General features: G+C 48.3%; 1 protein-coding gene across 2 annotated transcripts in view; it reads right to left on the bottom strand.

The window, feature by feature from the left end:
* The window catches only part of ITGA9 (integrin subunit alpha 9), a 372,517-nt gene that overhangs the window by 269,056 nt on the left and 76,146 nt on the right, over positions 1–27,315 (bottom strand). For both annotated transcript variants that reach the window (XM_074406027.1, XM_039462008.2), the window contains exons 11-15: positions 26,534–26,628; positions 21,982–22,072; positions 19,206–19,251; positions 12,028–12,182; positions 2,338–2,498 (exon numbers count right to left, since the gene is read on the bottom strand). In XM_074406027.1, the coding sequence (XP_074262128.1) occupies positions 2,338–2,498; positions 12,028–12,182; positions 19,206–19,251; positions 21,982–22,072; positions 26,534–26,628 (548 nt within the window). The remainder of the gene's footprint in view (positions 1–2,337; positions 2,499–12,027; positions 12,183–19,205; positions 19,252–21,981; positions 22,073–26,533; positions 26,629–27,315) is intronic.

Below are 27,315 nucleotides of genomic sequence, written 5' to 3'. Positions count from 1 at the left end.
CGGCAGAAACAAACATTCTCATGGCTATAAAGTATCAGCCACCTTGAGTGTTCCTTGGCAGCAATGTTGCCTCTTGAACCATAAAGGCCTCAAAGATATGTGTCTATCCGGTGGCTTTCTCTGCTCCCACCTCCTTGCGTGAGAAAATGGCCGAGCAATCATCATACCCAAATGACTCTAGGTCCTGATTCACTAGAGCACGCCTGCTCTTTTGCTCTCCCTAGAATGACCAAAGTAATCACATTAAGGTCTGTGCTGGATCTGCACTCAAGAGCCGTGATCTCTGCCTCCCGGCTCTCCTAACCATTATCTCCAGCTCCCTTCTGGTCAGCCAGGTCTGGCTTGAGTGGAGAAATGCCACTTGTTAGGTAGAGGAATATAAGTAGAGCTGAATCTGCCAACAGGATGCCAAGTTAAATTTAAATTTCAGATAAACAACAAAATGTTTTTAGAATTAATATTTCTCATGAAATACTTGGGACATATACTAAAAAAGTATTCATTGTTATCTGAAATTCAGATTTAATTAGGAGTTCTATAGTTTTACTTGCAATTCTGGCAACCCTAGATGTCAGGAAGTAGCAGGACCAACCCCGTGCACAGCCCTGCTCCTCCCCAGTAACCCTCAGGGACCACCACTGACACAGCCCTGCCTCTGGTCTGCACTTCTGAGTGTTCTCTGCAAAGGCCTGCAGGCTCTACGTGGCATCTCGTAGCCAATATCCTTGGTAACGAGGAACAAAGGGTAACTTCTCAGCCAAAGCAAGAAGTTGCAAAGAAACCTGAGGGAAAGCTTTTCTGGAAAAGACCCAGCATTAGGAAGCCCAAGAGTAGCTGACCTGTCCACTGCGGGTATAAAAACACCAGGCACAGGCATTCGGAGGCCTGACAGTATTTCCGTATGAGCCCATCCTGAGCAGCCTCACACCCCACCAAAGGCACCAACAAACCAGTGTAATCTAAGACTGAGGGGCAGGGATGTAGGGCTTAACAGGCTCAGGAGCAGCTTTATAAATGGCCAGCACCCCAAGCCCTTGGGCAGCTGGTCTGGGCAGGCCCCTGCAGGAGTCCTGGCAGAAGACACAGCCCAGCCCCACTGAAAAGCATCTGAGGGGCATGGACTCATGGGCTCTGGGCCAGGCCAAGTGCCATGGGTGTGTGGGGCACTTCTCTATGTACAACCCTGAAGCATCTAGAAGCAGCTGTTACTCTTCTGCTCTGGCACTAACAGGAGGACACTTCATCTCCAATCTGCAGACTTTTCAAACTATCAGTCCGAAATCCAGTGGCTAATAAATAATATTAGGTTGAGCTATATGAAATTTCCATTTTTGTGAGTCTAAAAGAATATTGGCAGTTATACACAGCCCAACCAAATAATAATAAGGTGCTTGCTTTCTATTTATCAGACATCATTCAAGGTCTTTTAAGTAAATTCATCGTATAACATTTAATCCTGATGACCACCTTTCAAGGTAAGGATTACTGTGTCCATTCTAGAGAAGCAGAGACTGAGACCGAGAGAGGTCACAATACTTGTCCAGCTGGAATACACACTGAATCCGTGTCTCCAAAACCCACGCTCATTCCACCCACCATGTGGCCTGGATTAAGCGCATTCTTCCACCTCCTCCGCTCTCTGACCCTGCCCATGGGTCAGTGTCTGGCCATTGCTGCAGCATCAGGCACTGCCAGGACTTCCACCCTGCCACCCGCTGCCTGCAGGGGCCACTCTGTAGCTAATCAAAGCCTGGCCTCCTGAATTAGCAGCAAAGTGTATTTAACAAACAATTTCAAGAGGAGAAAAACATTTGCAAGTTTATTTAGAGTGTGAGGGGAAAGGTTGCCAAAAAATGCATTCCTAAAATAAATAGAAAGTAGTCAAGGGGGAAAAATCTAGTCCAACCAGTTTTAAAATGCCTTAGCTGTGACCATGAGGTAATCGGTAATAGACCACTGAGAAAGGCATCAGGTGCAGTGTGATCCAGCATCACTGCAGACCCAGAGACACTTGCTTCCAAGGCTCTCCTCTGAAAAGACTACTGAGGCTCATAGAAAGGAGAGGATGAGAAACCTCTCAGAAGAAAAAGTCAAAATCAGGGATCATCACTGGTCTCCTAGACCACCATAATCCCCCTTAGGGGCTGAAATCAACACAGTAAGATACATAAAAGGGCTGTCAGAGACCAACTTTAAAAGAAAACCAGAAATGAATATGCTCCTCCCTGTGAAATAAAATTTTGGAAAAGTACACATAATGCACAATAAAAGTTTCCACCAGCTCCAAATGAACATCTGCAGAGATCAAAGTTTGAGGATAAAAAGGAGAGGACTGACCTTCACATGGGCCACGTAGTGACGACATGTCTCCTCCATGTAAGTCAGCTGCAGCTTCTCTGTGACCTGACCCACGGTCTCTCCCAGCAGCACAAAGTAGACCCGGGGCACCTGGCCTTTCTCCTTTGTGGCCACATCAGCTGTCAGAACATAATTCAGGCCTGCCAATAAATGAGAGGTCAAAACATCAGCAAGGACAGACGACAGACATGCTGCAATGAGGCCACCTCCTTTCCTTGTCATGGAATCACATGCACATTTCATATGATACCTACCCTTCAGTGGCAGGAGACTGCAGCCCCAAGCTGGGACTTGCTCAGAGAGCAGCGCACAGCCAGGGTGCTCAAAGAATTGAGAGAGAACCAGGATGTCCTCAGCCTTTTAACAACTCTCCATGTGCCATGCTTCATGGCTCGCCCTGATTCAAACCTTATGCCATCATGAAGTATCAACTGAGCCAGCAACATGTGCATCAACAATGAGTTGTACCCCACACAGGTCAGTGTCCTGACAAGCAAACATCATGACAAACCTACAGAACGTTATCAGAAGCTGCTGAAATTATCAAGGCTCTCTGTAATACTGATTTCTGTAAAGTACATGCTTTATGTCCAACACATGGGAACCATCTCGTCGATAATGCTAACTCATTTAAGCAAAGCTGAGTCATGCTCTATAACCACTACTTGAATTGGACCATGTGCTCTCCATGGCTGACTGAGTACTGACTATAACCCAGGCACTGCCGGAGGTACAGGGGTTGTATCGATGAACAATGCAGGCATCAACTCCTACCTTCGTGAAATTCACACGCAAGGGAACCCAGATGAAGGCTGGAGTTGCCTTTATTCCCAGGTAGCGGAGTGTGGTCATCAAACGCTTTGTGGTGCCTATCCTTTAACAAAACTGTGACCACAGTAGGGCCTGTACTGAGGTCCTCTCCTGCAAAGAATAATGCACGCCCCATACCTGAATGCGTAATGCCAATGGCAGAACTTCTGTTAACACAGCCTTGAATTTAAAAAAAAAAAAAAAAAAAAAAGAAAGAAAGAAACAAACAAAGAAAAAAGACGACACAGTATCAAATGCATGCTGGATGGACCCTTCGGTCCACCTCTGTTATTTTAGAGTCAGTAAGTAAATAGATAGCTATATATTTCATTAGGAAAATATGACTTTGGTGTCAATACACCTATTTCACTGCTTTTCTGTGTCAGAGTTCATCCCTTGCATAACACTTTTCATTTTTTAACTGTTTCGGGGATCCAGGGAAATACGCCATTTTTAAAGCGAGAGAACAGAATCTCTGACCCTGGAATGACCAGGTGAGCTCCTGAGCAATGGAAGGCAGATGACCCCGTCCCAGCCCGTCCCCACACACTTGTCTCTTAGAATCAGTAACAAGCAGCCCTGTGCCCACTAGCAGTTAAGTAAGTGAAGTCAGGCATTAGGGAAGGCTCTGGCTTTTAACGACATCAAAGGGATCAGCCACCAGGGGAGGACAGGGAAGGTGGCCTGTATGGGCATTCTGCACCTGCCACAGGGCATATTTTTGATGCTTCTAATGGCCTCCCTGGGCCTCTGCCATCTCAGGGATCTTGCCATGCCGAGCTGGCAAATTCTTAGTCCGCAGAGCCATCTGCCCCAACTTGTTTAATGCCAGCAAACGACTGGCTTTCAAGGCAAGGCTGTGTCATCAGAAGGGACCTAAGACCTGGATACTCTCAGGAGGTGCCATTATTAAGAAGAAAATAATGCATACAGGAAAGTGCTCCCACACAGAAAACACTGGCACCTGTCCAAGTGTCGTCCAAGTGTCGCACACCAGCTCCCATGGGGACAACAGCAAGAAAAGGGACAGACTCAGACTGGCAAAGCTTTGAGGCAATCCTAGAGACCACTTAGCTCAAAAACCTTCATTTTTGTTTTGTTTTGTTTTGTTTTTGAGACGGAGTTTCGCTCTTGTTACCCAGGCTGGAGTGCAATGGCACCATCTCGGCTCACCGCAACCTCCGCCTCCTGGGTTCAGGCAATTCTCCTGCCTCAGCCTCCTGAGTAGCTGGGATTACAGGTGAGGGAACTGAGGCCCAACAAGGGAACAAGACTTGCTCCAGGCCAGAGAGCCACCCACTGAAGAGCTGAACCTAGGACCCCCTTCCTCTCGTGCCAGGCTATTCCCGCCACGCTTCTTCTTCCTGCATGTTTTACATGACCAAAACCTCCCATTGTTTTGAATGCACAGATAGCAGGTCCAAAGAAGTGCAGAGATCTAGAACTGAACTCTGGTCAATCTACTTCCTACTGATCACAACTTCCCTGAACGACTCCCCAGCAGTAAAGGTGAAATTTAAATGAAGTGCATTTCCAAGTTTGCTTAAGCAAGGTCATGGCTAGAGATGCACATTGCTGGAAGAGAAGACAGAGGCCACAGCTTGGGGAACCCACGTGCTGGGGGCAGCTGCTGAGCAGACTCTCCTCAGTGTCCCCTGGCCAGCCTCCTTCCCAGGCGAAAGAACCATGGCTGCCTTCCCTCAGGAAGGGGGACGATGGAGAAAACAGCGGGACCGGGCTATTTGGCCAGAGATGAACTAGCTGAGCTCAGAGAAAACCTGGGTGGAAATGAACACAGGAAGACAGAACGGATGGTATTACTCCCCCACCCATATCCGCTTGGCTTTTACCATCTCTCTGCTGTCCAGCCTAAGCTGCAACTGCCAGTACCTGCACCTCTTCTCCTGAGGACTTTCTCTAGTGGCCCTGTCCAAGCCCCCAGAGCAGCTCTCCATAAGGCAGGGCCTCAGCTCCCTTGCCCCTTGGGGGTGGGTAACTCTGGGGCATGGTCTACACTGACTCCCAGGATTCCCCAGCAGGACTGAGCCCCAGCTGCCCACCGTGGCAACGTGCTCAGTAATACACCTTCTATTTGGCTGCTCTGATGGTTAATTCTATGTCAACTTGGCTGAGCCACAGTACCCAGAATGTGGTCAAGCACCAATCTAGATGTCACTGAGAAGGTATTTTTTTAGATGAGATTAACATGTAAATCAGTAGACTATGAATAAAGCAGATTACCCTCCAAAATGTGGGCAAGCCTCATCAGATCAGTTGAAGGCTTTAAGAGAAATAGACTAAGGTCTCCAAAAGAAGAAATTTTGCTTTTAGACTGCCTCCAGGCTTGACCTGTAACAGCAACTCTTTCCTGGGTCTCCAGCCTATGGCTTGCCCTGAAGAATTCAGACTTCCCAGACCTCACGATCTCTTAAGCCAATTCCTAAAAATCAACCAACTAATCCACTTCTTTCTCTCTCCATTCTGTTTCTCTGGAGTATCCTGAGGATGGTAGCTGCTTTCCTGTCTCGCTGTCCCATTTCCTTACTGGTACTTCTTGGGATCATCTGTCTATCAACCACGTGCACTTGGATCCTTGACCCAGGCGATGTTTTGGGGAGAACCCATATTAACACAGGGTAAGTCAGGAAAAGCGAACGAATTTAACCTGCAGTGTGTGTCAAGCACTGTGCTCGGTAAGTTACAAACACCAGCTTTAGTCCTCCAAAGTTTCATCTCACAGCAGAAGTACTGATCTGGTATGCAGCCCTCCTGCAACTCAAGTGAGGGAAAAACCCCCACAGTTCACAGAAGCCGAGCTGAGGACAAGGCAGCTGCTGCCCCACTCCAGTGGGGTGTGTGCATGCCCGCACGTTAACCTTTCAGATTTCTCTAAAATGTTAAAACATACAATCACAGACACACCGAATCATCCAACTCACTGAGCACAATCATTCTGGAAGTATTTCATCTCTAGAACTGCCTATTTAGTACTTTTCCTTGATTTAAATTTTGACATTTTGAATTACCCCAAAGGAAGTTAGCTCTATTATCAGACTCTCTTGTCTAGAAAAAAGCAAGAGTCACAATAAGAAACCCTGCCTGAGTGAGGAGGCAAGAAGAAACGCAGACCACTCATTCCAAAGCCCTGAGCATAACTGGTAGTTTTACCGGCACACACCCCAAGTGTGGTAGAAAGAAAGCCTCTAAGACGCAGAGGACATGTCGGGAAGCAGCCGATCAACTGGTGGAGTTCCTCGGTCAGGGCCCTGGGAAGGTGGGTGCATCAGGCTGTCTGAGCTGCCCGCAGCCAGCCCTGATGCAAGCCAGCCTGGCCAGCCCCACTCTGTCCCTGGGAGGGTGCTGGTTCTGATTAGGGCCTGCTCCAACAGCGTATTTCACATCTTTAGGTTTCTCCTTCTGGCAGCTTGTGTCCTTGCCATGTCGAATGATGTCATGGTGATGGAAAAGCTGATCAGCCCAAGTAATACTTTCAGCCGCCTCCCTGCCCTGCCCCCAGCTGCTTCCCGAGGGCCCCCTGCACGGGCCTGGGCCGGGAGGAGCCAGCTGTCTCTCATCAACTCTGGCTCCAGTCTCTCCCAGCAAGTTTTGATTAATTCCCGCTCTCCATCAGAACAAGATTTCAGCTGTGAAATTCTAACAAATTCTCCTTCCAGAGTTACTCTGAGCTTCCCTTAGAGCAGGCGTCCCCAAACTATGGCCCATGGGCCGCATGTGGCCTCCTGAGGCCATTTATCCGGCCCCCCGCCACACTTCAGGAAGGGGCACTTCTTTCATTGGTAGTCAGTGAAAGGAGCACAGTATGTGGCGGCCCTCCAACGGTCTGAGGGACAGTGAACTGGCCCCCTGTGTAAAAAGTTTGGGGATGCCTGCCTTAGAGTTTCTCAGGGGAGGGGGAAACTTTACTAGCTTTCCTCAATTCTGTCCCACAAAGGAATGAGGTAGTAATGATTAGACTAGGCTACCCATTCCTCACCTCACACGGATTTGCCTCATTATCCCGTTTCCACGCTACTCAAGAGACCAGAAGGAGTTCAGAGGATGCTCTGTGTGCGCAAACACTCTCTCAAGCAAAAATGAACCCCTGAAGACAGAGAAAGGCTCTGGGAACAAGTCACCCGGTTTCAACACTATTTCTGCTGTTAGTGTGGATGACCTTAGTGCCATCTCTCAGGACCTGGGTTCAGTTGCGTGTCTGGAGGCAGGGTAGGAATTCCACTTGCTCACAGCATATTCACGCTGAGAACCGTGGAAACACAGGAGCACTGGGCCAGAGTGCAAAACGCAATCGCTCAGACAGCGCCCCTTCCAGGTTTTCGTATCGCACTCTGGTGAGACCCCGGAACCACCAGCTTGATTCCCAGCCTCCTGAGATTGACAAGCAAGTTTAGGCTTCAGCCTGGCCAGTGAGCAGGTACAAATATCGTCCATGGGTGAGGGGCAGGGTCCCCTTGGGCAAAGCATTCACCACCTTCACCTATGCTAGCCTTCCCAGGCCAAGAATGAAGGGATTCATCATACTATTAGGGACAGGCAGAACTCCTGTCTTAAAGTGCGTTATGGATATGTTGTAAAATGCTCCTGGAGGAGCCCACAGTCAGAGTGAGAAGTCTGTGTCTGTGTCCCAGTGCTAAGCACAGTGCCCGCCACACAAGGCACCCAGAGCTCATCTACAGGAACAAGCAAGAGAGCAGCTGGTTGTTGTTGCCCTGCCTGCCTGCCTGCCCCGCCCCCCAACTAGAAGGCAGGCTCCATGAGGGAGCGCAAGGACTTTGCCTGTCTGCTCCCTGCTCCGCGCCCCAGGCTAAGCAGGATATCTGGCACCCTGTAGGACCTTAATTATTTATTTGATGGAGTGACCCAACAGGGGCTTCAGCAACTCAGTGTAACTGGATGCTTGCTGTGCTGGTTCATGAAGCTGCTGTCCTCTGCTCCAACCCAACCTTCTGTATTCTGCACTGTGACACTGGAGCTGGGACCCTGCAAACCTCATTTCCGTTTTGCCAGAGGCTCCCTGTGAGGCTCTGCCAATATGGAGCACCGGAGGGAGCCTGCAAGGCTGGAGGAGGGTGAAGGGACTCGCTCCTTCCCCCTGCTTCCTGTCCCTAGCAGCTTATCCCAGCGACCATTTCTCATGGCAGCTGGTCCCAACAGCGATTAATTCTAGTTTCCCCCAACCCATTCTCCCAGAGCCAGCCTCACTGCACCCCCTCAGAGACCTCAGCAGCACCAGCCCCATCCTTAGAGGTTCAGGGCCCAGCTCCACAGGGCCCCTTCTCCAAGCTTACAGGCTCTGATACTCCAAGGAAGTAGTTAACCCCATGTATAACCTTGACTAGTGGTTCTCAAATCAAACCCACCCGGAGGCCTGTAAAAACCCAGATGCTGGGTCCCACCTGGTCGGAATCTGCATTTCTATCGAGATCTCAGGTGATGCTGATGCAGCTGGACTAGGACCACACTTTGAGATCCACGGGTGCAGGCCTGGAGGCCACGGGTGCGGACCTGGAGGCGGCAGCTGCTTCCTGTGGTTACTAGCCGGTCCTCCATGACCTGGTTAACCCATTCCCAGTGCTAAATTTCCTCTGTTAAAATAAACGGTCTGGTGTCTGTTTTCCTGACGAGACTGCCTATTTCAGAGGCCAAGACAGATTCACCACCTACAGAGAAAGTCTGTATTCCTACAGCACTTCCAGAGGCCACAGCAACCATGTCCTGCGAATGAGCTGGTCCTGAGTACCCCCGTGATCTAGCCGGCACTGTGGTCTCCCATTTCTAAAGCAGAAAATGAAGAGGCAGTTGGTGTCCCTTCTCTGTACACAGGCTTGAGCCCTGCCAGGTAGAGAAGACAACACCAAAGGCACAAGACTAATGTCAACTGCTTACGGCTCTCAAAACGTCCTCAGAGAGCAGGTCATGTGGCTGAAGATGCCGGCAGACAGATGCCACGGAAGATACCACCTCTGAACAGCGGTGCCTAGCCCTCCACGGGTATCTCTGTATTGCTTTGCCCAAATGCAGTCATCCTGTTAACAAACTGAGCCCAGGATATGCAGACATTGAGAGGTGCGTGGAAGGCCTACCCAGGGCTGGCACTCATTCACCAGGTATTCCATGGACAAAGTCATCATCCACATGGTTCCTCTGCAGCTGCAGCACAGAGAGTAGGAAGGCTCCTAACCCAGAGTCCCAGCTGTGGGTTGCTGATGCGAAGGCCTGGGAGATGACAGAGTTGGCCAGCATGCTCTGCTGAGCCCGGAGGTGGGTGGAGAGCATCTGTGTCCTGGAAGTGCCCATCCTTTCTCCATCTGAAGACTGGAGACCTGACCCTCCCAACTGTGCAGAGCCAAGAGGCTGCCTTCCTTGCTGAACTCTAGGACACCCCACCCAGAGCTGGACCCCCACTGCTCCCCGACCTTTCACCCTACCTCATTTCCCGTCACATTTTATAAGGCCTGCCCATTTTCCTCCCCAAACACTCTATTTCACTGCCAGCATGGTTTTTGGCAGATTTCTGCATTTGTCTCTACTGCAAACATTGAGATATGAATGCCAGAGAAAGTGACAGAAAAATGCTGAGGATGAATGATTTTCTGCATTGCCTTGTTATATTGAGATATCAAAATTCTCCGGTTACCATCCCCTTTAAGCCTGATTGTAGGGGAAACACACCCCCAGAGTGTGAAGGGATGTTTGACTTTATCTATGAGTCCATGCGGCAGATGGAAGACAGAAAGGGGAAGTCAATGGGAGGGCACACTGGTGCTGAACGAGCCCCACCCCACCTACTGTCAGAGATCAGCCACATTGCTCCACATTGCCCACGAGGTGCCGTATAAGATCCCATCCAACTGCCTGCCTCTTCCACTTTACCCCAGCACTTCTAGGGCTATGGCTAAGCCCAGACCTTCATTCTAATTATGCTTAGCAGTCTGTGAAAGGGCCACTGGTCCGAAACAGCACGAGGAGGCACCCACATCTCTCTGAGCTCAGCTTATGAACCTTCAGATCGGAGTCTGCTCCACCACTTGTCTCAGGCTTCGAATCACTTTTGCTCTAACTTGCATCTCAGCTTCTTCTCCTCTGCTCCAGCGAAACCAATTTACCTTCACTTTCACAACAGTGGTAAGTGAAAGCTGTGTAACATTGCTTCAAGGCCAAAATAGTAGAAACTCTTTGTCACTCCCTTTAGAAGCTCCATGAGGGCAGGACTGTCATCTCCTATTAAGTTTCTGTGTTTGCCCTTTTTAAGAGTTCTAGAATAGTTCTCATTCTTATTTGTAGCAAACTGAATCTCCATTCTTTTAAAATGTTTTTTAACCGAGTCCAATGACATCATGAGCTGGCAATGGATAGAAAGCAGATCGCCTAATTATATGGCAGGCACATGAGTCCCAGAACCATCAGAAAGCATTTTTCCTTAAGACTGCAGTATCTTCAACAATTAGGGAGGTGGTGAGAAATATCACAAGATCCAAATTCAACTCGTGGCTTCAACACCAGCTGTGTGATCTTGAGGGAACTGCTCTTCCTCACTGAGCTACACAAGAAAATGTGTGAATCCTCCCTCGCTAACCAGTGCCCACGTTTTATTGTGTGTTTAATTCAATGTTGAAATTTTTAAGCTTTTTGAAAAATGATATAAATAAATATGTTTAACTGTTGAGTTTGTTCAATATACCTGAAGACCAAGAGAAACGGCCAGTGAGACAGTTACCGAGAAGGATGAGCACATTAAATCAAGTAGAACATTTGAGGTGCGGCTGAGGAATGAGTTCGCTCATGCAAAGATTTTGGCGTGAGTGGCATGTGCGTGCACACATGTTGCTCCAAAGCAGTGCTTCTCACACTTAAATGTGCACAGGAGTCTTGTGGAGCGCTTGTGAAAATGCAGGTTCTGATTCAGAAGTTCAAAGCGGGCCCAAAGTCCTGAATCTCTGACAAGCTCCCAGGGATGCTGGCATTGCTAGGCCAGCGGCTACACCATGAGCAGCCAAAGGAGTCACCCGTGACATTAAAAATATCTAAGAACGTCAGTAGGGCCAGGTCCCTGCTGGTGTTTTTGTTTGCCTAGAGTTTTTCTATTATTAAATCAGCCTTTTACATAAAAAGGAAGCACCTAGTAATCTTCATAAAGCTCCAGATGCATTTCCTTCAGGTGACTACATGCTCTGAATTCTAACCAACACTGGTCCTATCTTGTTCTGGGGCTTAATCCAGTCTTTAGGGCTGGGCTAGCAAGTCGATTCTCCCCAAGTCAGACAAACGGCAGGGACAGTTACCAGCTGTCAGGACAACGCCTGCCTCTTTTGAGTTCTGAGCTGCCAGAGCAGCAGCCCTCTTTTAGAAACCTAAGCCTCTGTAACACCAGCATCCCAATCCCACCATCCGTCTTTGGCCTCCAATTCCATAGTAAATGGTATAAGCCCCCTGACATCTGGCTGATGCTACAAGCTCAATGAGAAGCCTCCAAAGTCCCGTCACTTCTGCTTTCCAACTGCTCTAATGTTCCATAAGGACCAGGCTGCAGGCACTATAACTCCACCAGTCCCACAGGACCTGTGGTCCAATGAGGCTTCAGTCTGGCCCTCATATATTTGAAAAAAGAATGCGTGGGGTCCAACATTATTTGTCCTAGAGTTGGAGGTTGTGAGAAATTAGAAACGTGTTGATAAGCAGGAAAGAGAAGGAGAGGAACCTCAGAAGGAAAGGATGTCCAGCCTGTGTGCCTTCTGCCTGCAAAACCAGCTAGGAGGAACAGCGACAGGGAACATCCGAAATATCTCACGAGCCCACTCCAGCTAAACGGGTATCCTGAGCCCTCACTTGTTGGCTCATTACCGATCTCTCCTGGAATGTGTCTGCCATGGAAGCTGAAGCAGGTGGTGATGTTCAGGCAGTTCACAGGCTGCTGTCCGTCGTGACATTGAGGCGCCGTGATGTTGATGGAGACCGGGAGGAAGATGGAGACATCCACTGTAATGACAGGCCTCGCTCTGCGGGGCAAGAGAGGAAGGTGACTTAGTCATGGTAGGGAGCAGCTCTGAGAACCAAACAAGAACTATCCCAACGGGATGAATCCTAGGCCTTCAACCCAGCATTTAATTAAAGCATGAAATATCCCAAGAGAGCAGGGCTAGTATGTTCTGTGAGCATTTTTTTCTGGTTTTAGAAGTGGCATATTGCCTAGTAAATTAATAGTTCGCTTCCCAATAATAAAAGCATGTTAGTTGTTAATAAAACACATCTGGTTGAAGCCATAAACGAACCACCAGATGTTGGGTAATTATTTAAAATTTTACCAATTAAGTACCGATTTCCATTTTATTAGGGAGATAAGAATACATTTAAGAGGATTTCCCATAGCAAACGCCACAATTTGAGAAATACATGCATACTCGGGGATTCCCTCAAGCATTTGCTGCCACCATAAGCATGAACTGCAATATGCTAGTCCCATCCAATTGGTCAAACCTTCCCCTTCATTGACCTCCACCAATTCATTGGGTATTCTTCTAAAAGAACTTGATTAGTGGAGTCCCCGCTGGTAAGAGCAAAGTACTTCAGAGCAGAAGAAATTAATCTGCCTGGTCTCACAACCAAATGAAACTCAATAATTATCCACACACTCCTCCCTGCCACGCACCAGCCCAGTGCTTGATGAACAGACAGCATCCCTAGGCTCCCCAGGCCATTCCACAAAAACTAAGAGTAAATTACCTCCCGCTGCAGACATCTGGTCAGGGAGCCTTCACCTAAGCTACCACTCAAGCTTCTCCCCTCCAGGCCTCACAAAGAGACCTTTTTACCTCTAAAGAGCCCCAGCCTTCACACCACTGGGTTGACATAGTAAGATTATCATGGGCATTGGCGGCTGGAGAACAATGACCCTTATGTACAATGACCCCTCAGTGCCAGGGTGACAGGGCGGATGGGGATGGTGACTCACACCAACTCCAAGGGAACACAGCCTTAGGAAAATCTGGGTGAACAGGAAGTGGAAGAGACACGAGGCACAGATGGGGTGAGGGGATGTCACGGCTGCCACCATGCGGGGAGATCAGGTCAACAGAGAGCAGTGGTGACAGATGCAGTGGAACTGTGGGACTCCCAGAGCAAATTTGACTGCAGGACAAATGGAAGTCAGACAAGAGCACTGCCTGAAAGAAGGCCAACACCTTAGGCTTTCCATTTTCTTCAGGGTTCATCCTCAGAGGACACTGGAAATACATCATAAAGCGGGTAGCTTACCCCCGGCCAGTGTGATTATGCAGATGCCAATGGCCACCCTATAAAACTCTATCAACCTGGCCGGGCGCAGTGGCTCACACCTGTAATCCCAGCACTTTGGGAGGCCGAGGCGGGTGGATCACGAGGTCAGGAGATCAAGACCATCCTGGCCAACAAGGTCAAACCCCATCTCTACTAAAAATACAAAAAAATTAGCCGGGCACGGTGGTGCGCGCCTGTAGTCCCAGCTGCTCAGGAGACTGAGGCAGGGGAATTGCTTGAACCCAGGCAGCAGAGGATGCCATGAGCTGAGATCATGCCACTGCGCTACAGCCTGGGTGACAGAGCAAGACTCCGTCTCAAAAAAAAAAAAAAAAAAAAGGCAACCCCGTCCATCTTTCAATAGCCAGCTCAAGTGTTCCCACCCACAGGAAGCCTTCGCCAGTACTCCTGACAGTTGGGCACCCTCCCGCTTTGTGCTTCCAGCTCTGTACACACGCCTCTGGCCCCCACTTACCAAGGTGAACAGTCATTATCTATCTCCAAACCTGCCCCACCAGCCTGCAGCACCCCCCAAGGGCTGGGATCTGATAAATTCGCCCTCCCGTTCCCATAATAAATGTGTAAAAACCCTTGTTAAATAAGTATAAATTTGAGTCCAGCCCGGGGGACTGAAAACCACGAGGGTACAGAGTCTCGCAGGTGGACCGAAGTACCAGGGAGAGCCGGTCTCCACCCTGCCCAATGACTGCTGTGCCTGCTCATGGAACGGAAGAGAAGCCTAGCCCACCCCATCATCCCCGGGGCCACCTCGTCAGGGAGGAGGCCGAGTCCCCCTCTCACAGAAGAGCTCTGCAGAAGACAACTCAGCGAGCAGGCAAGTGACATGGGCAGCCCAGACATAGTGACCTCAGTGGAAGTGGGAAAAACAGTATCCTTTGAAATGGACCACAGGGACCCTCACAGGTAAGTCGCCTTCCCACAGCTGCCAGGTCAGTTCCCTTAAACCTTTTTGTTTCGATTCCAAGTATTGTTTTTGGACAAAGATAAGCCCAGAAATCTTTCAGAGGCCTCTCTGATCACTTCCTGTGACCGCCCATGTCGGAGCACCAGATGCCTATCACCCTGACACAGGACCTGCCCCCCAAGCTAATCCACAGGAAGCAAACTTCCTGAGGGCAGAAGGGGCCAGCCACACTCCTGGGGGCAGGAGAGACTGTTTCACAATCCCGCCTACGAATGTGCCAGCCTCTGAGATAAAAGCAAAGGGGCACTGCAAGCGCTTCCAGTGCTTTTTTAAAGAAGCAGGTAGCTGGAACACTTCTCCCTGATGGCTAGCAGTTCAAATCCTGACACTTCACTTCCAGGTAAATAATACAACCGGTCAGGATGCCCTTTGATGTGCTGTTCGAGGTGCCCTGGGCTTCTGCAGGGCATGGACAGATAAAGAGACTTCATCCCTGGTGACACTATTAGGCTTCTGAGCCAGTCCTGAGGCCACCTGCCTCCAGGGAGCTAATTTGAGGCCACATAATTGAAAGCCTCAGCCAGGTTTTCTCTTAGCTGCTGCCCACAGCGTTCCTAACCCACACACCTCTGGCCTCGTGCCCTTAGGACAGTTCGGACTGATGGGCAGTGCGCATCTACGTGTGCATGCACGTGCATGGTCTCCGAGCTCTCCCTGCTTTTCTAGTCCCACCCAAAACCTAAAGCAACTCAAAATCTAATTGTCAGTTAGGCCAAGCCAAGGCCCTACTTATAGCCCACTGATGCCTCGAGGCCTCCTAGTTCACTGCTGCTCAGCTGAATCCGAGGACTTTATCAACTGCTGCCCCTGCAGACACCCAGCCTGCTGGCCCCTCAGGCCTGCTCAGCAACCCCTTTGCCTGCCCCACCTTGCTCTGTCTCTGAGGGACTCCAGCTCGCCTGTGAAGCCTTCCCTGTTCTCCCTGATTCCCGTGTCCTCCTGGAATAGACCAGGATGGGCACCCTCTGTTTCATCCTCATCCTCATACCAAACTGAACCTCGCCCTGACCTTATTCCTATCTTGGGGACTGGCTCAGAAGATGAGGACCCCTCGCCCCCAGCCCGTGAACTGGATTCCATCACTCTCGCCAACCTCATCCCTGATCCCTGGAGCAGCCTCCCATCCTCCCTCTTGTCTCTTCAACCTCTCCAGGCCCCTTGTGGGTAGGCATAGGGTCAGGGCATCAGGGCTCACACAGATGAGGGTGAAGATGAGGGTGACCGCCTCTGATCTCTTCCGAGAGACTGAGGGACTTGGGAGAACAGAAAATGGCTCAAAGACGTTCTTGGCCTAATCCCTGATCCAGAGCCTCCCATCCTTCAAATGCCCCCCTGAACTACCTGCTGGTCCCATTTGCTCCTTTGCAGCCAAGCTTCTGGAGAGGCAGTCAAGAGTCACTGTCTTTTCTTGCTTCTTCCCTCACCCACCCACAGTCATCTGGCTTTTGCCCCCATCACTTCTCTAGAGCCACCACGGCCAAGGGCACCGCTGACCTCCCCCTCCACCTCCAACAAGTCGCAGGCCTCACTCCGCTTGGCCCTTCCTGCTGACCTTGACACCACTGCCCAACCAAGTAACCCTGCCTTATAATCCTCACAGCACTTACCACCATCGAGAATCACCTTCCCTTTTATATTAATAAGACCTGCATGTCCCTGGTCTCCTCACCCATAAAATGGGGATAATGCCCCCACTTACGTCATGGATTGTGAAGAACACTAAGAATTATCATGTGTTCTGTCAACAAGAGGCTGGATGAAGAAACTCATTGATATTCACTCAAAGGAATGCTACCTAGTAAGGGGAGAAGCAAGCAACACGCCAACATGAACGAATCTCAAAGGCATCACACTGATTCAAAAGCCAGAAGCGAGTCCATACTGCATATTCCCATCGGTGTGAAGTTCTAGAATGGGCAAGATGGATCTATGGTGACACAGTCAGAACAGTAGCTGTCCATCAGGAGAGGGGTATGGCTGGACGGAGGCACAAGGAAACTCTGGGGTGACAGAAGTATTCTTTATCTTGGTGGGCTGGTAGTCACACAGTATGTGCAGTGGTCAAAACTCATGGAGCCACGCACTCAAACTGGTGCATTTTATTGTATGCAAATTCTGCCTTCATATAAAAAGAAAACAAAGAATGAACACACGTGAAGAGCTCACACCACGCCAGGCAGGCTACAGCAGCTTCCCACACTGGTTGCATTATTATTCACTTGCAAATGGCTCCCCGGCTCTAATCTAAGGTCAGGGGCTAGGTCAGGTTCCCCACCAAATCCCCCAGATCTGATGTGTGGCTGCATCTCAAAAGGTCAATACACTCTAGCCGAATGAATAAGAGAATGGATTACCGGGACCACAACATCCCTACATGCTCCTCCACGGCTGCCGTGGCCTGACCACTCTTCCTGGGCCTTCTCTTGGCCTCTTGCTCAGGGAGGGCTCCCCAGGCTCTCTCCTAGGCCTCTTCTCTTGGTATGTGCTCTCTCTGGAGTTCTCCTTGAAGAACTTTACGTTTGTCCCTGTTGAGCTCCAACTCACCAGATTCAACCCTTCGTCCCAGGCTGGAGGCTGGGGTCTCCTACCCACTGTGTAACTGCCTTGCTTTACTTCACATCCGTGTGTGAGCAAACCCCTGGAGAAGGCTGTCCCTCACCATGGAGAGAAAAAGAAAAGCCCCTTTGGATTGAAGCTCACAGCAGAAAGACTGAAAAATACCAGAACGGTGAGAGAGCAGAGTCTATACGATGGGCCTCCAGCCAGATGGCCCCGGTTTTAAGAGGGCCTGTTTTCAACTGTGAAAGGTTGGGAGCATGTTTTGTTTGAGAAAAATCCTGACAAACCAAAGTACAGTGCTCAGGATAACGAAGAGAGCAAAGAAGACATCATGAAAGCACCAAGCAGAGCAACCAGCTTCACGATCTAACCTCAGGCATCTGGAGCACAGAAGCTGTGTTACCCAGAGGAAAGGCTGATAAAGTAAGTGAAAATCCAGTCACATGGGAAGTAAGTACAGGAACCAGGGAGGCCTTATCTTAGGGAAGTCACCACTTAGGGGACTCAATTACCACCTTCAGATACTGAAGGGCTGCTATGTAAAAAATACAAGCCCGAGAAGCAGAATTTTAGGGAGGCAAATTTAACCCAATTTACATAAAACTTGCTAACATTTATTAAGCAGTTAAACCAGGCACTGTTCTGAACCTATTTTTTTTTTTTTTTTTTTTTTTTGAGACGGAGTCTTGCTCTGTCACCAGGATGGAGTATAGTGGTGTGATCTCGGCTCACTGCAGCCTCTGCCTCCCAGGTTCAAGCGATTCTCCTGCCTCAGCCTCCTGAATAGCTGGGACTACAGGTGTGTGCCACCACACCCCGCTAATATTTGTATCTTTAATAGAGATGGGTTTTCACCATGTTGGCCAGGATGGTCTCGATCCCTTGACCTCGTGAACCTCCTGCCTCAGCCTCCCAAAGTGCTGGGATTACAGGCATGAGCCACTGCGCCCAGCCTGAACATTTTACATGTACTGCAGATGGTCCCTGACTTATGATGGTTCAACTTAGATTTTTCAACTTCACAACCATAGGAAAGCCATAGGAATGCAACACACTCCTTGACTTACAATGAAGCTACATCTGGATAAAACCGTTCTCAGTTGAAAATACCATGTTTTGACTTAAGATGGGTTTATCTGGAAATAATCCCATCCTAAGTCGAGGAGCATCTGTATTGCTGTCCTGGCCAACAGAGGAAAATCCTGAAACAGAAAGGTCAGGGGACTTGCCCAGGAAAGTCACCTGCTTAGGGCAGAGTCAGGGTTTGAACCCGGCCACCTGGCCCTTGAGTTCACACTCAGCCTCAAGGCTCTTCTGCCTCTTCAGTAATTCAAGATTTAACATTTCCCGGGGCAAGCTGGTTCCCTTAGAAGTAACTGGGCTCCCACTCATGGGGATCTCGCTCCAACAGGGGGCTGTCTGGCCCTGCAGTGGAGACCCGCAGAAGGTACTGCTGAATAAGAAGGATCTGGGGTGTGGAACCACATGGCCTCTGGGATCCCTTCCAGCTCTGAGATTCTACGAGTCTATTTTAGAAAGTTCTGCCATCAGGTTATTAACAAAACCTAAGAATTGGCTCCCACTCCAAAGTGTAATTCTGCTTCCTCTGACTCACACAGCTAGAAATACTTGGAGAGCGTTCACAGATGGTGGCGGCGGCCCACAGGCCTTTGCAGGAGAGATCCAGACTGCACGGGCCTTGGCAAGCTCTGAGCCTCAGCTCACATCTCTCACCTCTGCTGCCAACAGGGAATGACATGCTGTCTAATGGGCAGGAGGCTCCCGGTCCCTGGGGTGCTACGGACTGACTACAGGTGAGAAAGCAGGTGTACAGATGAAGAGACAGAATGAACAGTGCTTCCCAGCACCCACAGGAAATAATAAAATATTTGTATGGCACATTATGGAAGGTTCTTGGCCAAAGGCAAATAGCTTTAGGGCTTAAGAGTTAGGCTACCCCAGTCCCTACCTAGAAGCTCCCAGGATGCTATCGTCTCATACCTACAAGCCATTCAAGGCCACAGCTAGAATCTCTGGGATAGAGAATAATTAGGACGAGAAAATAAAGTAATATTTCCACTTAGTAAGCACCTCCAGCCGACAAGGAACAGGACAGAGGGAAGAACCCATGAATGGTGAATGGCTCCATCCCCACCGCTGAACAGCACAATCTAAGAAGCAAAAGCAAAGTGAGGCCTCTCACCTGAGAAGAACCACGCTGTCGGACATGAAGGCTCCAACAGTGACATCTGAAAATGAGAAGTTGACAGCGTTCAGAAACTTGCTGAAGCTCCTACCCAGCCACCCCCACCCCCGGAAAGGCACTCTACAAGGATGGAGGCCCAGCCTGGAGGCCAGAGAGCCCTCAGACGGCTGCTGTCTGGGCGACACAATGATCTGGTAAGAATGGAAGCCACACTCTCCGACGTGGCAGCCAACCACACAGGCTGCGGAGGCCTTGAAATGTGGCTGCTCTCTGTTGAGAGGTGCTCTAAGTGTAAAATACACTCCGTTTTTCAAAGACCTAGTACAGAAACCGTTAGCTACCTCACTAATAACTTTCATATCGGTTTTATGTTGAAATGATATGTTGGCTATATTGGGCTAAAAACATTATTAAAATTCATTTTTTAAATCTTTTTATGTAATTACTGGAATGTTTTAGATTACACATGTGGTTTACACTTCTTTCAACATCAGTGAACTAGAGAAAGACATACCTAGAATTCAGTGACTCTTGGAAAATGCTCTAGGTTCTGAAGCACATGGAATCATCAAACTCCACCCCCAACTCTCTGTGGCCTGAGTATCTCACGGTATCCACCCCTGACTCTCTGTGGCCTGAGTATCTCACGGTATCCACCCCTGACTCTCTGTGGCCTGAGTATCTCACGGTATCCACCCCTGACTCTCTGTGGCCTGAGTATCTCACGGTATCCACCCCTGCCTCCCTGTGACCTGAGTATCTCACGGTATCCACCCCTGACTCTCTGTGGCCTGAGTATCTCACGGTATCCACCCCCGACTCTCTGTGGCCTGAGTATCTCACGGTATCCACCCCCGACTCTCTGTGACCTGAGTATCTCACGGTATCCACCCCCGACTCTCTGTGACCTGAGTATCTCACGGTATGTCTGTAAAATGAAGCTAATTATTCCCAGGACCTTCTTCAAAAGCTTACGATATTTCATTACATTTAAATCAGAAAATTTTTATTAGTCATTTCGTTATATTCATTAAGTACTCACTAGATTTATAGTAAACATTTTTAAAATATATGAAATTATATATTTAAGTCAGAAAATTCATGAAAATACTTGGTAAGCTATAAACCAAGACCCTGGTTTAACTGGCAATGTTTATCCCTAAATAACTTTAATTTAGGAAGCACTTACTCTTCCAGCGGTTCTATGCCTTTCTCCCCACCACCCCAACCTGGCAATATAAACCCCTGGCCCTGGGTTCCCACTAGTGCTTCACAGAACCAAGCATCTGAGTCCAAGAGAGACTCAATCTGCACATCACCAAATGCACTGAGCATCTATATTATGCCCTCATTAAGGAAAAACAAAAGGCAAATCCACGAATTACAGTGTTCCTAAAATGTCTCCACTTGGGTGTATTTATTAATTTTGTTTTTCAGTAGTCTTTTTAAATTAGCCGTATGTTTGAAAATAAAAGAACCTGATAAATGTGTCAAATTCCTTATGAAAAACACAAGATGAGAAGTTCAGATCTGTTTTGAATGGTGAACACCTTGCTCACCTCACATTTACAGAAAAGCAGTGGAACCCCTGGGAAGCCTGGGTCCCTGTGCCCTGCAGGCTCTGGGCAGTCCTCACATCCAGTCTCAGCATCCTTGTCTATAACGTGGGAAAACAGCCTATCCTGCTTACCTGCTGGGGTCCCTGTGAGATGTACATTACACATGGAAGCATTTTGTACATATTAAATGCTAAACCCATATAACATACTATTTGGGGGTGGCCACAAATTGCCCAGAACAAGAACTGCTTTCTCAAAGTCAAAAAGACCCATGAGGATCTATCTTGGGACAAAAGCTTCAACACTGACTTCCTTCTATTCCCACTCTTCCTCCTGGCTCTGCAGTCCTGGGGAATGTCAAAACTTCTATCTATACGAAAATACACAAAGGTGGTGTCCTCATATCAGACTGCATTCATTTTCTTAAATTTTAGTGGAAAGAAATGTTTCTCAAAAAAAAAAAAAAGATGTTTACAAAATTCAGAGAAATGTTTCCTGAATTCCATGACCATTCTGGATTTTTCCAAATTCTTACTGTTGTTTCCTCACTTACCTTACCCCACTCCATCTTAAAACACCTGAAGAACCACTACTCCGCCACCCAGGCAATTTGACCTAAGCCAGGTATCACTTGGGGTTGGGTTTGAAATCATGTCTTCTTACCCAGTGAGCCACAACCACCACAGGTATTAATTCACCCTAGAGCCAAGCCCGCCAGCTTCAGATGCTGAAGCTCTACCGTGTCCACACACAAGAGGACATGGTTTTCTTTTTACTCCGAATCTTCCTCAATAATTTTCTTTCAAGAATAGGGGAAAGAGACATGGTTGGGGGGATGCTGCTCCTTTTCCCTCGAAGAGTAAGAAGCCTTTGAATATGGTTAAGCACAAAGGAAAACAGGAGGTTTCACTATTCACAATTTTAGATGTGGCCAGTGCTTTTTTTCCCTTCAATAGAATTACTGCCACAGAAACCACTATGAAAATCCACCCTCCCGGTGCTAAGCCCTTCAGAGTAGATCATTTTAAAACCCCAAAATAAATGTCCACATTATTTTCACCTTAAAATTGAACACCAGGCAAAACACCCTATTCTATTGTGTGAACTGTTCTAATCCTAAATGGATGTGATGATTGCTAACCAGACTGAAAATTAACCTACTTCATGCATTTATCTTCATTTATCTCACGCGCCCTTAAAGAAAAACAGCTTACCAGGATAGCCGTTTCCATCCATATCAATCCCTCCCGATATGGACTGGCCAAACATCCGGAGCACTGGACTTATCTTCCGCCCAGACAGTTTCTGAAACAGATAATAGGTAAATGGAGTCACAGGAAAGGTCCACAGTCACAAATAAGAACTGTGACTGCTTTATTCCAGCTTCCCTAGGACACTTGGTCCTAAAGTTGTCGAAAGAAAAAAAAAGGAATCCTAATGTGATCAGCAAGTCTTTAGCAGGCAGTTGAAGACCACATACTCCTTTATTCTGACTTGCCTTGGCCAAATGTCATCATTTAAAAATTTGTCTAAGTTCTGTGCTAATGAAAAAATCCACCTAGACTACCGTGATAATGTTTTGACAAGTTGAAGTTCAACATGGATAAAGTTTAACTTCCATTCTTAATGGAGGTTCTGTTTGTTTTTACACAGGTGTCACTGGCTGAAATTCTAAGAACATATTTACCTTCTATCTTTCTTCCCAAATATGTACTAAATGTTTAACACCCCGTTCCTAAGAGGCACACATTACAGAGTCTTTCCCTAGACAGACAGGTAATTAACATGTCTAACTGGAAAAGACGGCCATATGGAAACTTCCTCTCCATCCAGCCAACCAGATCTATAGATTCTGGAGATTGGCAAACAGGAGTGAACAGTTTTACCTAGTCAATCCAGAACTCCATGGTCCTGAACCTTCTTAAACTGTAGGAAATCTAAAAAAACTCAGCTGAAGAAGATGCCCTCCCCTCTGAAAGACAGCCCCATCAACTAACCAGAGTTTACAACTTCACCATGTGACACACTCGCATCTATGCTTACTTTATATGTTTTTTAAAAATGAAACTTTTTTTTAAGAGACGGAGTCTTGCTCTGATGCCCAGGCTACAATGCAATGGCACAATCAGAGCCCACTCCTGGGCTTAAGTGATCCTCCCTCCTCAGCCTCCAAGTAGCTGGGACTACAGGCATGCTCCAATATACCCAGCTCTTTCCTATTTTGTCAGACGGGATCTCGCCACATTGCCCAAGCTGGTCTCAAACTCCAAGCCTCAAATGATGTTCCTGCCTCGGCCTTCCAGGGAACTGGGACTTCAGCCACCACTCCTGGCTGGGCTCACTTTTTATTCATCATTGAGTTCATCACACGTCCACACAGGCAGCAGTGATTCAACAATATGTGTCGTACAAACAGCCTTTGTCGCACACTAAAGCTGTGCATCAACATTCACGTGGCACAGTTCCTCACAAAGATACTGAACTTTCTGAAACAGAAAAGTCCCATCTTCTGGGGTCTGACCTACTCCTTCTGCCTTTATCTGCACAATCCCCTCGGGGACTGATGCCCTCCCTGTGAAGGATAAGAGAAATGCTTAGTTTTCAAAGCACAACAGAACCAGGTTCCCAGATATCTAGGGGCTCACTTTGACTCTCTTTCCTTACCCTTCTCTCTACTGAGTCATCCTGCAGAGAAGTCAGGAAGGCAGGGAGTGGGGAGTTTCCACAGGATCTACAGATGGAGGCACCAGGGATGCCCCCTAACCCAGCTGCTGCTAACTGCAAATAACCCTCCTAGAAGTGATCAGAGAGGGCTGCCTGCCATCCTTAGTTAAGCCATCCAACAGGAAACGTGCAGGCATCCAAGCACAAATAAGAACACTGCAGGAAACACTAAAGAAATGTTTCACGCGAACACGCAGAGCCCTACATCCCACAGGCTCTGTCTAAACAAACATGTACGTGTGTCTGCACATTTCTCAAAAGCCACGTTTGGAAGCAGACCCTCTGGGCTCTGAAGTCCAAGAACTCTAGCAGCAGCCTGCCCTGGGTCTACACTTCTAAGGTGTATGCTGTGGCTGGGACGAGGGGGAGAGTGAAGGGGTGGTCCTCCTGGGGGTGGTGAGGTAGGCTTAAGTTATTCCACAGACATCTGCAGGCCATTATGCTATAAAGCCAAGAAGATAAGTCTGCCCAGTGCTAATAACCCTAAATGAAAACCAGGAGCCCTGGAACCCTCCACTTGACCAGGTTTCTATGCCGTGTCCCTTACAGCAAGAGAAGGATCACAGGGGCTACCTCATGCCCAGAGGGCTCTCAAATCGAGAAAGGCACACGAGGATCTAAAAATCAACACACTCCTTGGTAAACTCAAGAGAGAGTTAAAGAGCAATGTGGAAGAAGTGTAGGCCCCGATCTCACAATTTACCCAGCAGAAATCATACCAATCTGGGCCAAAGCAAAGCGATTCTGCTGCCCAGAGTTGCTTCTGATCCCTTCTTCTAGCCCCCCGACACGAGGCCTGCTCTGGCCAGGACCTGGGCCTGCAAGAATCTGCCATTATAGGCTTGTTTTTCCATTTAAATCACTGCCCTTATCATATACATATTAGCAGCTTAGAAAAGTATAATCACGGTTGCTTCTTTCTTTTTTTTCCTTAAGGGCCCAAAAGCACTTCTCTTTGTCAAAGTGAAGGAGCCTGCCTGCATGCTGACAAAGGCAGGCTGCTATCCCTGCTTCCTACTAAAGACGCTCCATGCTGACCACAAGAGTTATACTGTGGTTCTCTGCAGGGATTCCACCCAGCAACCAAACAAAACACTGGGCCCTGGAGGAGGGGAAGCCAGGGTCTCCCACAGGCTGCCCCTCTGTGTGATTAGCTTCCGAGGTCCAGGAAAACAAGCTTCCCGGAGGATGCATGGAGGATGACCTTGACCATCGCCCGGGCACAGGGCTCCTTGGATGACTTTCAGCTTGTCACACTGGGAAGAGCATCCCTGACTCAGTCCGGGGTCGCTCTTATGACTCAGATGTAGCCCCCAAACTTTGCCCAAACCCCTTCCTCCTGCCTTGTGGGCTGCATCGCCAAAGAGTGTATTAACCCCACCGTTATGTATTCCTAATAAAAAGGGGATGGTCTGGATAGGTAAATGCCCCTCAGACTGTGTATGCCTCACAGCAAAATAGTTTTTTTGTTTTTTTTGTTGTTTTTTGTTTTTTGGGGTTTTTTTTTGTTTTTTTTTTGAGACGGAGTTTTGCTCTTGTTACCCAGGCTGGAGTGCAATGGCGCGATCTCGGCTCACCGCAACCTCCGCCTCCTGGGTTCAGGCAATTCTCCTGCCTCAGCCTCCTGAGTAGCTGGGATTATAGGCACACGCCACCATGCCCAGCTAATTTTTTGTATTTTTAGTAGAGACGGGGTTTCACCATGTTGACCAGGTTGGTCTCGATCTCTCAACCTCGTGATCCACCCGCCTCGGCCTCCCAAAGTGCTGGAATTACAGGCTTGAGCCACCGCGCCCGGCCAGCAAAATAGTTTCCATATTGGTAACCTTTCCTCCTGAGCTTCTGAATGCTCCTTTTTGCAATGCAGAGTTGAGGATGGTAGTAACAGTCAAAGTCACAGGCATGAGACTGGCAAAGATGCTGTGGCCATACTGCCACTTGTGACCTTGGGCAAGTTAAATAACGTCCTTGGGCCATAGTCACCTCATAGGTAAATGGTGGATAATAAACGGACCCATCTCATGGCCTCTATGAGGGTTAAAGATAAAGAAAGGGCAGAGCACACACCCACCAAACAGTCCCTCCACTTCTCCTGCCACCTAAAGCCCTGTCTCCTGCAGGTGAGGCACTGAGCTCAGCAGGACGCCAGCAGAGAGGGGATCTGAAGCAGGAATGACAACAAACCAACCTGCCACCCTTAATTAGCTTATCTCTATCTGCTGCAAGGACAATTATTCATGTAGAAGTTGTACTTATATTTACACGCTGCCTCTTAAAATTAAAATGTAAATGCATACATACAAGTAGGAAGTAGTTAGGATGTAACAAGTGTTCAGTAAATAAATATCTGTTGCTGGAAATTTCTCAGTGTGTCCCCTCCTGTCTCTGACCCACTGGGAGCAAGACCTAAGCCAGTGCCATGCCACACACAGACATCCTCAAATATCCTGACAATGCTTCTGCTGAGAGCATGACTTCCTTTTTTCCCATGGGCTGGGCCGGACACCATCAGCAAGATTGAACACCAAGCTGATACGGCAAAAAACAGAACTCACCACTTCCATGTTCCCAAGCCTGGGGTGCAAGGGCAGAGTCCTAACCGGCTCCTGGTTTTAAGGCCAGTTGGGACAGCAGCCTGTGATCAGTTTCAGGCCTCTCCGCCATGGACCACTGTCCTTCTAGATAATATTTTAAAACATATTCCCTTGGCTTAGCATAGATGATTGACAAAGGAGTCACCAAAAAGAGAAAGCTTCCTTTCCTTTCTTAAATAAATGGCTCTAACTCTGAGTAAGAGTTGAAAATTATCTTCCTTAGGCAAAATGCATCCCTGAGTGTGAGCAAACTTGGAATTCTAAGAATGCTTTTCTTAGTATTTAATAATCAATATTAATTGTGTCTTTCACTAAAAGGTGGGAAGGTCAAGTCCAGAAAGACGTTGTTTTTCTTTGTACCTCCAGGGCATGGTGCATAATGATGGTTCCATACATGTTTGTGGAATGAATGTATGAACAGTTGCCGTATCACTCCCATGCCAATTACCATTGAGTACTGAGGGACTATCCCACCGGCATCACCGTGATAGATATAGACCGCCCCTGCGAAGTCGTCCTCCTTGGGTGCGCCAATGGCCACATCTGAGGGTAGAAAAACAGCTATGGGTTAAAAAGCCACATGAATAATATAAGCACAGCTTCCTGAATTCTGGTTATCGTGTCCGAGCCCCTGGATACCAGAAACTCTTGGTTGTTGATTGTTCAAGCACTAATTTAGACACATGATCCCTTAGCAGAAAAAAAATGTAGGCCTGCTGTGGTGGTTCATGCCTGTAATCCCAGCACTTTGGGAGGCCAAGGCAGGCAGATTGTCTGAGGTCAAGAGTTCAAGACCAGGCCGGCCGACATCACAAAACCCCATCTCTACCAAAAATCCAAAAATTAGCCGGGCATAGTAGCACACACTTATAGTCTCAGCTACTCTGGAGACTGAGTCAAGAGAATCGCTTGAACCCAAGAGGCAGAGGTTGCAGTAAGCCAAGACTGTGCCACTGCACTCCAGCCTGGGCAACAGAGCGAGAGACTGTATCTCAAAAAAAAAAAATTACAGCAAATACTATAGAAGCTAAGAGTTGAGGGGAATGCTGGGAAGATAGCCACCTAAGAACAGCTCAGGACTTCAGCTCCCAGTCAAAGTGCAGAGGGTGAGTGGACGCTGCATTTCCAGACGAACTCTTATTGCCCATAGACCAGGAGATACCCAGGCAGAGGGGTCGCCAGCATTGCAGTCCCAGCCGGTGCGGCTGTTTTGGCCCCCGAGGGGCTGAT

Source organism: Saimiri boliviensis, chromosome 9 (genome assembly GCF_048565385.1).
Source record: "Saimiri boliviensis isolate mSaiBol1 chromosome 9, mSaiBol1.pri, whole genome shotgun sequence".
Taxonomy (NCBI): Eukaryota; Metazoa; Chordata; class Mammalia; order Primates; family Cebidae; genus Saimiri; species Saimiri boliviensis.
Note: the sequence above shows the minus strand (reverse complement) of the source record. Positions and strands in the feature narration are given on the sequence as shown.